Raw genomic sequence first — 14,332 nt, 5'->3', positions numbered from 1 at the left:
CAGGGTACTGTATATATGATGAGCTGCTCAAGCAACTTATACCAAACACATGTGGTATTCTTAAATGTTCATTACTTTCTCAGGACATGCCCATTTGCAGGGACTTCAGTCAACTCCAGGCTGCCTTGCTGTTTTTTCCATCCATGTGAAAGTATGAAATGTGAGTGAGGTGCATAAACAGGTCTGGAGGAAGGTTCTCCATTAGCTGCAGGTAGTAATTTATGGTGGGAAGGCAACAGGCAATTAAACTCTTTACATTGCTGAGCATTAATGTATAGTGCTGTAAGTTAGCACATTTCCTTTAATGTTTTACTTGATGAAGTCTCCCTTTTTATGATCCAGTAAAGCCCTTGCCACGCAAGGACTTGGGTGGTTTGTTTCAAAAAAATTCTTTATATATATTATACTTACATAGCACACACACACCCCCCAAGCCACTGCTTCGTTTTGGACTGAGAAAAAACAGCAGAGGATTGATCAGCCCTCCATGGATTGCTCTGTGCTGCCTTGAATGCAACTGGAAAGGGATTGGGTTATTGTTGGGTTGTTTTTAACTCCATAGACAAATATCTCCACCCTGAAATGCCTTTAGAATTGAGCAATATTTGCAGACCACAGCCTCGGCTGTCCCACCTCCAGTACAAAGTAGACCTTTGAAGTATTTTAAGTAGTAGATTTTCTCAAAGGTATCGAGCATGGTATGTAAATAAACTTCATTTAAGCCAGGTTGGGTTACAGAAGCACAGCTAAAACCAGTATTATGGGCTGTTCATTATGGGCTGTTCATTCTACAAAGGATCAGTCCTCACTTGATGCTGATGCAAAGGGTGGAAACTGGTCTCTGCCACAATGCTCAGATAAAAGCAAATACTGCAGATACCAAGAAGGTGAAGCAGTTACTGTGCCACTGCTCTTGTTTGTTTGGGGTTTTTCCTCCTCTGTTCTAAAGCTGTAAGTCTTTCTTGTTGATTTCATGGTTAAGAAATGTCCCAAGTTCAGTCTGATCCTAAGAAATGGGAAAGCCTTGTCAACTACACTGGAGGTGGAGAAGCCCCTGGGCACCCCTTTCATTCCCAGCCCACTTGGGCACCCTTCAGAGCCTGATCCTCGGCTTCTGGGTCTTGGAGCTCATGAAGAGCTGACTCAGAAACCATCTCAGCCCTACGAGAGTGAATGTGGCAGGGTCTGAAAGCAGCAGTGGTGGCTGGTGCTGTTCTGAGTGTGCCAGGTGTGGTACAAACTCATCCTGCTGGATGATTTTGTTGTTCCAGGCTGTGGTTTGCACGTGTGATAACAGCCAGCAATAAACTCCCATGGGAAATGTTCAGTCAGTCCCACAAAAACTAATTTATAAAAGCTATTTGGAGGTGGCCATAGTATTTATTAACCATTGTATTTATGAAAGTGAGAGCCAGGGACCGACAGAGAAAATGATGCTGGAGGGTGTGCAAGTTAGCACAGGACTCAGACCGAACCTGTGCAACTCCCTGAACTGAAACCAAGCATCCCAAATGCTTTACTGCCCAAACCCAAGTATTCATCACTCAGTTGTTGCAAATTTGGGATTATCTATTTGACAGCATAGAGCAAAATCCCCGTTGACATGACTGGGAATTGGTATTTGACCAAACTCTTGGAAGACTTCAGCCGGGGGTGGGCTCTGAGTCTGCACTGAGCACGCAGCAAGCAGGACACACGAGCAGCCTGCATCTGAGGAGCTGGAGCTCAGAGCTGGAAGGAAGCAGGTACAACCCTCAGCCTGTTCCCCGTGTCCAAGCAGAAGGCTGAGCGCCAGGAACGCGGGGCTCTAATCCCTACACCAACAATGTGACTTCAGCGCGCTTTCCGTAATCCTTTCCTAAGCACGAGCCTAGATGTGGTTTGACACCTTGAAAAATGTGTTCACTGGCTTCCCTCCCGTGTCCTGCCTGGGTGGAAGAGAGCCAGGAGGAGGAGGAAGAGGCTGCAGCCATCCCTGCTGCCTCCCTGCAGCACTCTGGTTTCCAGGGCAGCGCTGCTGCACGTTTCCTGCAGCACTTCCAAGGAGCCTGGGATCCTTGGGCGAAGCGCAGCCCGTAAACGCAGCATGTCCTCATCCTTTGAACAGCTTCCCACCTTTGTGAGCCTAATCTGCAGAGGACATCCTGCCTTCCTCTGCAGGGAGGCAGCCTGGCCTGAGGTCCCCATTGCCTATTGAAAAATAAAAGGGATCCAGTGTGGGCTGGCTATTGCTGGTCAATACAGAACTGCATTGTTTTCTGCTGGATTTAGGATCTTACTCCCCAGCGACCCCATTCAGTATCCTAGAGGCTGCAGGCATATGGCACAAGGTTCCTTCATTACCTGCTCAACACCTCAGCAGATCTGGGTTTTTCCTTTCATCTGTGAAACAAAGCAAAAAGCAAAGCTGATCAGCTCCATCACTTCAGAGAATCATGGAATAGTTTGGATTGGAAGGGACCTCAAAGCCCATCTTGTTTCACCCCCTGCCATGGGCAGGGACACCTGCCACTGTCCCAAGTTGCTCCAAGCCCCATCCAACCTGGCCTTGAACACTTCCAGATATTGGTAAATCTATATCCCAAGCAAATGAAGTCTCGTTTCCTCGGCACTGTGGTCATGGAAGGGAAAGCAGGCAGACATTCAGGCCATGCAAACTTCCAAAGAGAAGATTACGAAGATCTCATTTACAGAGTGGCTTAAGCAAATGAGCCACAATTTGGAATAACTGTAGCAAAGTTTTTGCGTTAGAAAGGGCAGGAGTTTCTGAGGAGCAGGGCTGAGTTGTTTGGATGGGCCATGCGTGCTCAGGTGTCTCTGAACCCTTCCAGAGGGCATAAATCGTGCACTGGAGGCAGAACTCCTGGGGTTTAGCCCAAATATAGATTCCCTTTTATTATATCAGTTCAGCATGAGCACATTTAGAAGCAGGTGGGTTCCTGACATCCTTGAGTGAGGTCGGATGTAATATTCCTATCTGGAATCTGGTCTGGAAAGAGAAGTCAGACAGACTCCGTGCCATTGCCTTGTCCAGGCTGGACAACTGTGCAGACAAAAATATAAATTGTGCCTGAATTTTCCAGTGTAGGTGCTTTTTTGGCTTCCCACATGAGAAAGGTTTTGGAGCAGGGTGGTGCTGGTTCCCAACACGTGTCTGAGTTGGCTGTTCCTGCCCTTTGGAAGGAGAACTGGCTGCATGTCTGTCTGCTTGGGTTTCCTGGGAGTGGCACAGATAGCTCATAGTTTCATTCTCATTTAAAATTAAAGCTGATTTAGTGAGCAGCATCTGGAGACAAATATTATTCTCCTTAGGGTAGCTCAAATTCTTCTTTGGTGAGAAACAGTCTTTTAAAGCTGTAACTTGGAGTGTCTTGTCTCGAGGGTTGCATTATCAGTGCCAATCTGGCCTAATACTTTTAAAATCAAACTTCTCCAAACAGCATTTGAAACCTTAAATTAAGACTTCTTTCTTTTATAATCTGCAAAGCTCCTTTCTTGCTAGAATCTGCATCTGCCAGAGTCCTGTGACTTAAATCTCCATGAGATGCTTTGCAAATGCAGAAGCCAGCGTTCATTTTACACCTTTCATAGGGATTTTGTAAGTGATGTATTAAAGGAAAGCAATGAAATATTCTCTTAGGTTAAGGTCTTTAAAAGTATCTAACAGAGTAAGATGTCTGAGCACCACTGAGCTTTACATTCAACCCTTGAAATTAATCTTTCTCACTCCTGTGTAATATTAAGTCTGATTAATAGCTAATGCATCAGCTCCATTTAAGATGCACATCTGTTTGTGTGTGTGCACAAAGGAAATATTTATGTCCAAATTCTTTCTCAGGGGCGTTTAAAATTATTTTCTACTGAATTGAGTAAGGTCATCTGGCAAAGCTGAGCAGGTCATCAATAATTAATCCAAGCAGGCAGAGCTGAGTCTCAGAGTGCTTGCAAACACCCTGTTAGACTGGATAGTTTGGCAGAGCAGGGGCAATTCTCAGATTTTCTCAGAAAACAAGCAAATGTGCCTTTAACTTTTGAGGGGGAGAGGGAGGCTTTGCTTTTATTGGAAACAGCTGTGCTGTGCTTGCACTGCAGCACTTGGTGCATCCACATGTACAGTCAGAGCTTCTGGTCCCCCAGTGCACCCCAGCCCAGCCTGGGGGTCCTTGTGCTTACACCACCATGCCTGGCATCCATGGCTCATTTCCACCATATGCTCACAGCCTGCAGGAACACAAGGGGTTGGATTTATCTCACTAAACTTTATCTAAACTTTATTAAAAGTTAGACAGATTCTTTACACCTAACTCTGGCTGTCTGAGAGCTGGCTCTGGGATATGAGCTTGTCATCTGGTTTAAATAGAGTCAGTAGGGAAAAGAATCATCTCTTCCAGGGGTTATTTCCTATCCAGACTTGTTATCTAAGAAACTGGGATGAACATGGGATGAATGAGAAGGGGGGAAAAAAGCTGATGAAGGGTCTGGAGCACGAGTCCGATGAGAAGCAGCTGAGGGAGCTGGGAAAAGGGCTCAGCCTGGAGAAAAGGAGCTCAGGGGGGACCTTGTGGCTCTGCACAAGTCCCTGACAGGAGGGGGCAGCCGGGGGGGGTCGGGCTCTGCTGCCAGGGAACAGGGACAGGAGGAGACGGAACGGCCTCAGGCTGGGACAGGAGAGGGTCAGGTTGGACATCAGGAGCAATTTCTTCATGGAAAGGGCAGTCCAGGGCAGTGGTGGAGTCCCCATCCCCAGAGGGATTTAAGGGACCTGTTGGATGTGGCACTTGGGGATATGGGTCAGTGGTGGCCTTGGCAGTGCTGGGGGAACAGTTGGACTCAATGATCTCCGAGACCTTTTCAACCTAAACAATTCTATGGTTCTGTGTATACTTTTCCCTTTCCCCACAGAGAGACCTGTCTGTCCTGAGCACGAGGCTCCTGAAGAGGTTCAGGTGACCAGCCTGGGCACAGCATCTTGGTTTTGGATAGACAGCTTTGGATGAAATGGGTCTGGGCCAGCCTGATGGGAAACCCCAGGTGACTGAGGGTGAATGTGCACCTCTGGCTGTTCTGGTTGGCCTGACAGAGTAGGTTGAACAAATATTACCAATGCACTCCATCACTGCATAAGATGGATTGAAATGGTTTCCATGGGGCTGAGGATGGCAGTCCCTGATGCAGTAACTCCTTTCCACCTCTGTCTTCTCAGGAATCAAATCCAGTATCTATCACCCAGCATGGAGCCAGGCTTTTGAGCCACGGTGGCTTCACCTTTGGATTCAGGGTTGGGTGGGACCACAGCAGCTCAGATCCCACAAGGTACCTGGATTGTGGGCAGAGAAGAAGGGACCAGAGCCCCTTGAGGCAGAAGGGGCTGGTTGGGTGTCCCTCCATCCTGTGCCCACCAGGTTCCAGCTCTCCCTGCTGTACCAGCTGTTCCCAGGACACGTGTGCAGCTGTTTTGGGACAAGCAGGCTGGGAACCAGTCCAAAGCCAGATCAGGCACGTGTGCTGCTCCCTCTCCTCCACCATAACGCTGGTATGCACACTTTTAATGCCTGGCCCCTGCTGAACTGCTCTGGCTGTGCAAGATGAGAGAGCTCTGCAGTTTTGACAGGAAAATTGCTGCCCAGATGCCAGAACACCAGTGCTCTGCTTGTTTAAATATTTGTTCAAACCAGCTTGACTTTCAAGTGCATTTTTCCATGAAGGATTTTGGAGGTAGGGGAAAGAAGTCAGTACTAATAAAGTCTCATGCTCTGGTGTAATGACATGAGAGCATTTAGCCAGGAGTACCCTCTGTCCCGGCAGCAGCGGTTCACATCACGTCTCCCCATCACCATCCTGCCTTCCTTCGTGCCTGTTTCTTACTGTATGGATCTCTATATGTCCTCTCCACAGACTTTCAGGACTTTTAATCTCCCGAGCTCTTAATCTGGCATGTTCACATGTGCTGGGTTTCCTGAGAGAGAAAACAAATAGGGATGGGCGGAGGAAAACGCTGCCGTCATCGGCTTCCTCAGCACTGTGTGTTCAGAGCCTGGAGGGTGCACTGCATCCTGCAGAAATGCCAGGAGCTGGGGTTGTTCAAGGGTTAATTTGCAATCACCACGAGTAAATGTCATGCCTGTGGAGAGTGGTATGGGAAATGCTTGTGCTGACTCTCTCCCAAGCTTTGTATGTGATACCCACAGAATTTTGCTCCTGCCAGCCTCCGGCTCCTGATCTGTTCTCTCACCTCTGCTCCTTTAACTTCTGTGTTTTGACAAAGTCCCACTTGCTCTCCCTAAACCTCTTCATATCTGCAGTTACAATCCCCATTTCCAACCTATTCCTTGCTTCCCAAAGTGATGTCCTGCACCAGATCTTGGCAGTTCAAAAAAAACCTGGTGGAAAACGTGGTAGAGCAGAGTGCATCAGGGACACCAAGTGCTCCTCATGCACCTCTTCTAGCCCTCTCAGAGCTCTCAGCAGCCTCTTCTATGCAGTCATTTCTGGAATTGTGTATCTGAGATCTGTGGTTAGAGCATCTCCATGCAGCCAACTGATTAGAAACAAACTAATTGCAATTAAACAACACTTCCAACTAAATTTTCAGCACGTGTATGTTTGGAAAGTACAAGTGTTTGCCCCAAGAAACATCTTGAAATGCAAAAAAACGCAAAAAAAAATGGATCTGGGGAATGGCAACCTTCCAGTGCCTAAAGGGGCTGCAGGAGAGCTGGAGAGGGAATTTGGACAGGGGCATGGAGTGACAGGACAAGAGAGAATGGCTTCCCACAGCCAGAGGGCAGGGTTGGATATGATACTGGGAAGGAATTCTCCCCTGTGAGGGTGGTGGGGCCCTGGCACAGGGTGCCCAGAGAAGCTGTGGCTGCCCCTGGATCCCTGGAAGTGTCCAAGGCCAGGTTGGATGGGGCTTGGAGCACTCTGGGCTAGTGGAAGGTGTCCCTGCCCATGGAACGAGATGATCTTTAAGGTCCTTTCTAAGGCAAACCATTCTGTGATTCTGTGATTTCTAGCATTTAGCAATTTCATTTTATTTTATTTTTAGGTAAACTATGAAGAAAGATAACTCTCTATGCCCTCAATATTTTCTACATGTTGAGATACATTGCCTGAAGAAGTGTTGTACTTAAGCTGCTTTATTCTGCTCAGTTACAACTGCAGCAGTTTAACATAAATGGGAACAATTAAGTCACAAGCCCAAGACTTCCTTCAGGTGTTAGCAAACAATTTGGCTGTAATTTCTACCCCTTTGTGGATGCTTGAATTTAAATGAGTCACAATTAAACACAATTAGTGGCGTGTGAAGTTCTGGGAGGCAAGAGAAGAGCAGTGGAGGATGCTGGTTTGCTCTGACACTGGTTTGCTTTGCTTGGAGCTCTCCAAAATCCAGTTTTTTAACCACAAAAGCCTCTCTTCCTACTGCAGGGAGAGCTGTCTGTGATGAGAGGCGTCCAGATATGGGGTTCCCTGGAGTTCTGAGAGCTGCTCCAGCCCTAGATGCTGTTACTGACTTCGGTGCAGGTTTGTCTCTCACTGTATGTTCAGGAAATGTGCTTTGCAACCATCCCTCAGCTGTCCATCAGTGACCTGTCACTGTGATTTATCTGGGGTTTCAGTGCCAAACCGATTAAATTGCATGTTTCACCCAAAAAAAAAAAAAAGACTTTCACTCGTGGCACCAAGTCTAATTATTGCATCTGTCCAAATCAACCAGCAAAGGTTACAGTGTCTGTTTGCCTTCCTCATAAAGAAAACCTTGTTAAACCCAGTCTCGCATGTTTTACAGCCGTGGTAAGAGCCCCTGAAGAATATGCTGTCAGGAGAAATGGTCTCAGGCTTTTTTATCTCATTTTATGGAGCAGGAGTTGGTGCTGTTTAATCAGGGAGTTAGTGGGAAGCCTGAATGGTGACACAGAGATGCCTTGGTCAAACAGAGGGTGAGCTGTGGGGTGGGGTTTGCTGTGTGACAGAAGGTGGTGCTGCTGGGGAGCTCAGTGGGACAGCAGCGTTGGGATCAGGTTTGCCAAATGACTGCAGCTCCGTGGCACTGGAATGTGGTATCATTTGTGTTTTTCAGATACACTTTGGCGCCTTGCTTAGGCCCTGCTTGGTGTTTTCCCTACCCACCCCAATTTCTAGAGGGCTGTGTAAGAGCTAATTGTAACCTGTGGTACCGATCAGGTGTTGATCAATCCCCATCTGCTCTCACTCTCCCAAGTCAAGTTTCAGCAGGTCTCAGATTGAGCTGGATCCCGACCCTGTTCCCATCCCTGTGGCCATGACTGTCCATGTCAGCTACCTCCACCTGGGCTTTCAGCAGTTAAATATTTTGCCCATGCAGTAATCCAGCTGTTTCCTTTTTGTTCCCCATGTTTTGTTGGAGAAGAGCACAAGTGAGGCTCTGAGAAGGCCATTCCAACCAGTATGTGAAGTTTCCTAGGACAGCATGAGGGGCAGACCTGGAGGTCAGACATCCTGGTGGGATGGTTGGCTCCCAGCTCGTAGGACCCAGCCACATTCCACACTCTGCAGGTCCAATCCCCTTTCCAGCAGTGATTCCCCACAAAAGTGCCATTGGAACTGGCTGACAGCACCATCCAAATCCTCTCTTCAACCCACAGACCACACCTGGAATCCCAACTGGTGTGGGAAACAAGAATTAACTCAAAGTCTGTGGATTTAGGGCCATCTTTCTGCGTATCATCTTCCCTGTATTTGCTTCAAAGACTCCCAGTAGTTCCTGAAAGGACCAGGCAAGCCAGCACAGATCCCTTCATCCCTCAGAGATGTTCAGCTGCATCTGGCTGAACCATCCCAGAAAATTGCACAGAAGTTGGAGCAACTCAAGCTATCAATTCCTGACAGCTGAGTCTAGCCAGGGAATCCAGCCTGTCAGGACAGACTTATCCAAGTGGAAATCTGACCCACAGTAAGGGAACCTTCTTACTCTTGCAGAAGCAGATTTTTCAAATCAGCTGCTTACAATTTGGTTTTATGCTTCATCAGGAGGAAGCCATCACTTTTTAAAAGTCAATCGTTCTGATACTGGAGTTTCCCTGATAGCTGGAGCTTCTCCTCCCAAGTGACGAGTTAAAATTGCAGAGCCAGTTTCCTGCAGCACCCTGCTGCTTCCTGATGCCTCCAAGTGCAGCATTGATCTGAACTAACATTCAGTATGGGCTGAGGGTCTGGCTCAGAGCACAAGGGGCCACAGAGCTGCTCAGCTGCTGCAGCCCTCACAGTGATAAATGGCCCCTGGAAGAGGAGGATGTTTTGTCATCTCCTGAGGAGGATTTGATGGACACGAGTAACTGGAGCCTCAGGACCACTGAGTTGCATCATGTTAAAAATAGTTCATATTGTTAATGTGCTGTGATGCACCGGTCCTGTTGGGTGGCTTTTCTTTTGAAGAACATGTTCTCCCTAATCCTGACATTACCCTGTGTCCCTCCCCTTAGGGACCAGGAAGGACCACCCTGGATTTCACAGGGATCCTGTGCTAAGCCACTCCTTTCCCTGACCCCTTTGTATGCCAGCGAGGTGGCCACCAAAGGCAGTGCAGAAGTGAAGTGCCACATTTCACCGTGCCACGGCCAATTTGGGCTGGAAAATTGTGTGCAAATCCAGGCTGTGGTGCTCAGCCACTCCAAGGAGTCCTGCTCTACGGAAGAGAGTGTTTCCCAGGGCTGTAGCTGATTTTTCACAGGCGAGTTTGTGCACTGGCCAGCAGTGCTGACAGCTCAATGTTCAGCTGCAGTATATAATTTTCTGTCATTTTGATTTATGCTCTTCTCTGCAGCCAGAGTCCCATGTGAGAAAAAAAATCGGAAGGAGCCTATCCTAAAGTTAGCTCAATGCTAACTTCTTCAACTGACCTAGCAAATTAAAGATATTTTTAGATGGTTGTGTTTTTTGTTGGGGTTTTTTTTTTTATTCTTTCTGGAATATGAAAGAAGAAAGTATTAAAAAGTAACCTCCACTGTCAGTTCTGTGACCTGCAGTTGCCATAGGGTTGTTGTCACTGAGAGAGAAGCCAAGCTGGGCCCGTGAGACCAAGATCTGCTCTTGGCTCAAGCTTCCACCTGCACCCAATGACCTTGTCCAGGGAGGCTCTGACGTACCAAAGCAATGCCCAGAACGTCAGGGCCAAGCTCCAGAGCACTGCTCCACCTCAGGGCATCTTAAGACTCTCAGTGGCTGGGGCTTTTCCTGGGAAAAAGCCCAAATTCCCCAGAGAGGAGACTGATGTAGAGCCATAGTCTCTGCTCCCTCTGGACAACAGAATAAGGGCTCATCCTCCAGCATCTTGGGTTTGCTTGGAGGTTTTATGGTACAGGCTCTCTCTTTGCCTCACTTCTGGCACCCAGATTTGGACTCCTGAGCTGTTTTGCTGCACTTGGAGCTTTGTTTCTTGGCATTAGAGTTTGGGGATTATTGCTTGCAGTTCCCTTTCGTCAGATGCTTCAAGAGCAGCTCTGAGCCAGAAGGGGGAACAAACCCATCCCTCGGCTGTTTTTGTGAGCCACAAAATGCCTGTGAGACAAAGGAAGGGGCCACATGAAACAGGAATTGGGGTGGCACTGACAGGGACAAAAGCTCCACACACAGCCCTAGGAAAAGGCAGGAGAGCAGGGAAGTGTGTTTATTCCAGCTGTCTGCTTTCCTACAGAGTTCAGACAACTTTATTTATTGTGTTTTAATATTAACTTCAGTGGAGCCAGGAGTGTGTTGTGATCCCAGGGTATTCAGGCAAATGGGTAAAAATACCTTATTTCATGTATATATGTATATACATACACACAAGCCCTTTTCACAGGACACATTAAGTGTATACAGGGCTTTTCCTTGATGACTGGCATTTAGCAGCTGAGTTACAGATGGATTTCTGTGTCGTCAGCACAGATATTAATCACAAAATCCTTTTAATAGATCAAAGAGTGCTGTGTAATTGAAAATTTCTTGTAGAAGCATTCGTTTCAAGCAGCCCTTAAAATTTTCTCATAGTGTGTAATCTAGGAAAGGAACATTTTTCAGGGTGTAAAATGCAAAGAGAAGGTTTGTTCCTTGCTTTATTTATTTCTCCACTCAAATGAAGGATTAGTGACAAGAAATTGATGTTTTACTGTATGCCCAAAGTTTTTTTTGTGTTCATCAAAGCCACTTGGTTAAATCAGGAGTGAGCAATAATCACCACTGAAGGGATGGATACATGCTGGATTTTTACTTGCTTTATGTTTGAAGGTTTTTCTCCATCAGCAAACTCTTTTTCAGTTGAGAAAAGCCTCAGAAAATCATAATTGTTATTCTCATTGATCCCTAGCCTGTAACAAGATAGCATTTGGCTATTTAAAGAAAGACCCATCCACCTTTTAAGTAAGATGCAGAGTCTGTTTCATGGAGCCTGGTGCTGGGCATGGCTTTGCAGGTGACACAAGGAAAGATGAACATCAGCTGAAAATATAAAAATATTTTATTTTTCCTAGTTCATAGTGCAACTTTGCAGCAAGTAAAGCCTCAAGCACACAGTGTGGGCTTCCAGAAGAGGCCATGCCTTTGTGAGGAGCTCATGTGCTTGGACGTGAGGAGCACGGCTGAGACAAGAGCAGGAAGGAAACAGCCCTGGGGAGCTTCAGTGCTGGGACTGAAGAAATGATCTGGTGCTTGTACAGACAAGTGCTCACCAAATTCTGCACATCATTAATAATAATAATTAATAATAATAATCTCTCTGCCTCCCCTGCATCCAATGGGAAATGCATCTTCCCCACGGAGAGGCTGTGCTAAACAAAGGTTTGCCTTTCCCAGGGAGCAGGAGAGGTGGGAGGTGGACACTGGGCTCCCATCTCTCTCCCAAAGGAAGGTCATTAAGCATATAAAGTACATATGTTTTCCCTTCAGCAGCTGTTGGCTTTCTCAGCCCAAGAGCCATAACAGGACCATGAGGTTTGGAAAACTTCTGCTTCCCACATCTGCCCCCCTCCCCACCAGCACTGCTGCTGAATCAGCAAAATGGGATTGTGCAGCTGCACCTCGTTAGCTCAGTGCCGCTAATTAAGTATTGGCAAAAAAATGGCTTCAAGGCACTCTGCTTTGGGGTGGTGACTTGGTGGAGGGTGAGACTGAGCCTTCTCCTGGTGGTGTTTCCAGCTGCCACTGGTGAGTCTTCAAGAGATGGTGGTCCTGCAAAATTAAACCCTGACAGAACCTTCCTTTTCACTGGAAGGATATGAAGACCTTCTGTGTCTCGAGGGAAGGGAATTGTTCTTTTCTTTACCTATTTCTTGACAAAAACCATGGGAGAATAATTATTTGTAATTTTGTAGGGTCCCAGGCTTGCACTGAGGTGTCCTTACAGCGATCCCTGTCTGGATGAAGAAGTGCAGTGCATTGACTTGGATTAGTTAATTAACTAATTGGGGGTTCTCTTCCAGTTGAGGCTTTGCAGTTTAGCCCAGCTCATTTGCACAAAGGACATAGGATCTACCTGGGCATGTGGGAAAGACCTGAGTGTAGGAGAGAGAAAGGGGAAAACAAACAGAAGAGGGAGGAATGTGAACCTCAGGGGTGCTCCATGGGCGCTGCCTGGGCTCTGTGGGCAGCAGGATGGCCAGGGACCTGGGGCGTGTTTGGGATCCTGCCCCTGCTCAGCCGTGTCCCTCTGTCTCCTTCCAGGCCTTCCGATGAAAACCACCCCGAGGTGAAGCCTGACGCCTACGTGAACAACCTGGCTGAGGCTGTGGACATCATCCTCCGGCAGCTGTAAATCCCAGCAGGAGCAGGGATGAGCCCTCACGGGCAGCCCCTCCGTGGAACCACTTCATCCTCTCCCAGCTCCACCTCACCGTAGTGAGCCCAGCGCAGCCTTGCCCAGGGTGGTGGGCAGCCGCCTGCTGAAACATTTCATGTAGTGGTTCTAAAATGACCTACTGACCTCATCCAAGGGAGCATCAAACCTGCTGTCCTCTGGCCGGTCTTGAATGTCCTGAGGCCCCTTGGTGCCTGTGAGGGGCCTCAGCCTCCTTGGGGTGATGCTGGGGAGCTGTTCCCCCTTTTTATCTTTGCTCACACTGGGGACCCAGCCTGGAGGTGGGAAATGGGGGAACCCAGGCACCCCCTCATGGATGGATTTACCTGCTTAACCCACATGTCCTGAACCTTTTGGAGTGCCTGAGATGGGATGGGGGATGTCCTTGGGGGCGATGCAGGCCACCAAGGCCCGGGGTCCTGTGTGTGCCTTGGGTGGCACAGAAACCCTGGGGAGGGGAACAGCCCCACATGCCTTGGCAAGGCAGTGACCGTGGTTCTGCCAGGATTAGCCCGTCTGGAACAGCCCTGGGTGAGGGCACAGGAATCAAGTAACACATTAGGGACTAAATGCACCATCCTGTCAGGAATAAACCCTGTCCTTTGGATCTGGCCTGTTTGTCATTGTGTTCAGTGGGATCGGCACTGGCAGGGATGTTTACAGGACCTGAAATGCTTTTCCCTACCTGGAAAAGCTGGAAAAGGCCATGGGACCGATGGGCTTTGCCTTCCCTCTGTGGAGGGGGGTCTTGTGAGCAGCCATGGCTGTGTGGGAGGGGATGTGGGTTTCCTGTATCTCTCCCCATTAAAATCCTGGATGTGCAGTCAGGGGCTCCCCTGTGCCAGGGAGCTGTCAGAGCTGAGTCAGACACAGCTCCAGCTGAAAACTGACTTTTCACAAGGGCATGTAGTGATAGAACAAGGGGGAATGGCTTCAGAGGGGTAGGTTTAGATGGGATATTGGGAAGAAATTGTTCCCTGTGAGGGTGCTGAGGCCCTGGGACAGGGTGCCCAGAGAAGCTGTGGCTGCCCCTGGATCCCTGGAAGTGTCCAAGGCCAGACTGGACAGGGCTTGGAGCAGCCTGGGACAGTGGAAGGTGTCTCTGCCCATGGCAGGGATGGAACAGGATGAGCTTTAAGGTCCCTTCCAGCCCAAACCATTCTGGGATTCCAGGATTCTGTACTCACTCAGCACCCCCTGGGACTGATCCTGCCCCGCATTCCTGCTGAGAATCTGCTGCACCAGCTCAGCTCCAGCTCAGCCCCCTCCTGCTGCCAGCAGCGCTCAGCACATCCAGTGCTAGGACAGGAATGAGATTTGCCTTTTCTTTCCTAATCAGAATTAGGATTTCTAAAAGGAGCTGCTCCCTGCCTCCTGGCATCGCAGCCCTTCCCTGGGGATTTTAGTTTCTCTCCCTGTCAGTTTTGCAGTGCAGCTGTTGCAGTGTGTGTGGTAACATCTGGCCATGCTGCACCTGGCAAGAGCATGGAAGGGGCTCAAAATGGGGCAAAAAATTAAAGATTA

The 14,332-nt window shown here is 48.3% G+C and overlaps 1 protein-coding gene across 1 annotated transcript in view; it reads left to right on the top strand.

The window, feature by feature from the left end:
* The window catches only part of LOC125329499 (phospholysine phosphohistidine inorganic pyrophosphate phosphatase), a 72,631-nt gene extending 59,216 nt beyond the window's left edge, over positions 1–13,415 (top strand). The window contains exon 7 of the mRNA XM_048311617.1: positions 12,676–13,415. Within this exon, the coding sequence (XP_048167574.1) occupies positions 12,676–12,766 (91 nt within the window). The 3' untranslated portion in view covers positions 12,767–13,415. The remainder of the gene's footprint in view (positions 1–12,675) is intronic.
* The last annotated feature ends 917 nt before the right edge of the window (positions 13,416–14,332 follow it).

Source organism: Corvus hawaiiensis, chromosome 8, assembly GCF_020740725.1.
Source record: "Corvus hawaiiensis isolate bCorHaw1 chromosome 8, bCorHaw1.pri.cur, whole genome shotgun sequence".
Lineage (NCBI taxonomy): Eukaryota > Metazoa > Chordata > Aves > Passeriformes > Corvidae > Corvus > Corvus hawaiiensis.
The sequence above is the reverse complement of the archived record's forward strand: the minus strand, read 5'-3'. Positions and strand labels throughout refer to the sequence as shown.